This window comes from Penaeus japonicus, unplaced genomic scaffold (assembly GCF_977035675.1).
Source record: "Penaeus japonicus unplaced genomic scaffold, GWHDUDI00000001_assembly GWHDUDI00000030, whole genome shotgun sequence".
NCBI lineage: Eukaryota > Metazoa > Arthropoda > Malacostraca > Decapoda > Penaeidae > Penaeus > Penaeus japonicus.
This window is the reverse complement of record NW_028234432.1, coordinates 16,641,227-16,643,152: the sequence shown is the minus strand read 5'-3', so window position 1 is coordinate 16,643,152 and position 1,926 is coordinate 16,641,227. Positions and strand designations below refer to the sequence as shown.

The 1,926-nt window shown below is 39.3% G+C and overlaps 1 protein-coding gene across 1 annotated transcript in view; it reads left to right on the top strand.

The window, feature by feature from the left end:
• The window catches only part of LOC147468224 (uncharacterized), a 2,583-nt gene extending 1,255 nt beyond the window's left edge, over positions 1–1,328 (top strand). The window contains exons 3-4 of the mRNA XM_086554719.1: positions 1–25; positions 1,222–1,328. The exon at positions 1–25 is cut by the window's left edge and continues 143 nt beyond it. Of these exons, the coding sequence (XP_086410845.1) occupies positions 1–25; positions 1,222–1,326 (130 nt within the window). The 3' untranslated portion in view covers positions 1,327–1,328. The remainder of the gene's footprint in view (positions 26–1,221) is intronic.
• The last annotated feature ends 598 nt before the right edge of the window (positions 1,329–1,926 follow it).

Sequence of the window (1,926 nt, the reverse complement as noted above, 5' to 3'; positions counted from 1 at the left end):
GTTCTACTGTCCACGTGTATTGGAGGTTCGATTTCTGACATTAATGCGCATTTATACAGGACAGTGACAGGACTATTACGCAATCGGTTTGCTTGTTCTAGTTTTATTATTCTGTTGTTTGTTTGTTTGTTTGTCTTTTCGAGGAAAGAATCTTACAAAACTGATTGTCATTAATGTTATAATAGTCAAAATAATGGTAGTAACATGAATAAAATACCTTTTCCCGAATATCCCAAGAATGGGGTGAACAGGTGAGGTTAGATAATGCCTTTTAATTGGCTTCCTATGCATAAAAGAACAATAAAACAAGATTAGTGTGAATGTGTGTCTTCATGACCGTTAATGTCATTTCCATTATAGCTTGATTATATTTTCTTCTCTTTTTTATATATATTTTTACTCTTTTTCTCTATTTATTTATTTCATTCATACATATAAGATGAAAAAGCAGCTGTTTTGATGAAGGTGTTAGCTGTGCTCGAAACGCTACGATTTCGTGTTTGTCGTGTACTTCTGTTCGTGTTTGTCGTGTACTTCTGTTCGTGCTTGTCGTGTACTTCTGTTCGTGTTTGTCGTGGACTTCTGTTCGTGTTTGTCGTGTACTTCTGTTCGTGTTTGTCGTGTACTTCTGTTCGTTTTTTGTCGTGTGCTTTTGTTCGTGTTTGTAGTGTGCTTCTGTTCGTGTTTGTCGTGTGCTTCTGTTCGTGTTGTGTTCGTGTTTGTCGTGTACTTCTGTTCGTGTTTGTCGTGTACTTCTGTTCGTGTTTGTCGTGTACTTCTGTTCGTGTTTGTCGTGTACTTCTGTTCGTGTTTGTCGTGTACTTCTGTTCGTGTTTGTCGTGTACTTCTGTTCGTGTTTGTCGTGTACTTCTGTTCGTGTTTGTCGTGTACTTCTGTTCGTGTTTGTCGTGTACTTATGTCCGTGTTTGTCGTGTACTTCTGTTCGTGTTTGTCGTGTACTTCTGTTCGTGTTTGTCGTGTACTTCTGTTCGTGTTTGTCGTGTACTTCTGTTCGTGTTTGTCGTGTACTTCTGTTCGTGTTTGTCGTGTACTTCTGTTCGTGTTTGTCGTGTACTTCTGTTCGTGTTTGTCGTGTACTTCTGTTCGTGTTTGTCGTGTACTTCTGTTCGTGTTTGTCGTGTATTTATACAATGATTCGTATTGCTGATCCAACAATTTTGATTTTTTGATAATTTTTTCGCCCCTTTTTTTCCTCTTCAGGATCTTCATTTATTAGACACAGTGAGCAGGATCTTCCCAGGCCGGTTAACATCAGGCACTTACGAAGATCTTTGCCTCGACACGGAAGGAATCATCCTTATCTAGTTTGTTATCTGTCTGTTCGTTGTGTGTGTGTGTGTGTGTGTGTGTGTTTATGCATACGTACATAATGTCTCTCTCAAGGAGAATGTCTATCAATATCTGAATGAGGGGGGGGGGTAAAGGACTGCCTTTCTTCTGTATCATTTATTAACTTTTATTTTCTTTAATTTTAATTCGTCGTTGTTCTTTTTTTTTTCATTAACCTTATTCATTCACTTATCCTTTTTGAAGTAAACAAGGTAACCTTGCCTGTTCTGAGACACTTATACCATAAATAAACATTACTAAGTCTCTGCTTATTTCTATACCTATATCTATCAACCCATTCATTTGTCATCATCCATTTCCTTTCTTCAAAATTTCAGCTTATTGAAAAAAAACAAAAAAAAAAAATTACCCTGCCAGGAGTTGCAAGACAGCTCTGGAGGTTCATCTCGGGGGAAACCCAAGCAGGTCTTCCTCCCTCGTGGTCACAGTACATCGAGAGCCACACACACGCTGCAGACGACGAAGTAACTGATGGTGTGGGACGTGGAGAGACACAGAGAAGGGGGCCGAGGCGTGGAGAGGAGAGACTGACGCAGAATTGCTTCTCGCTGTTGA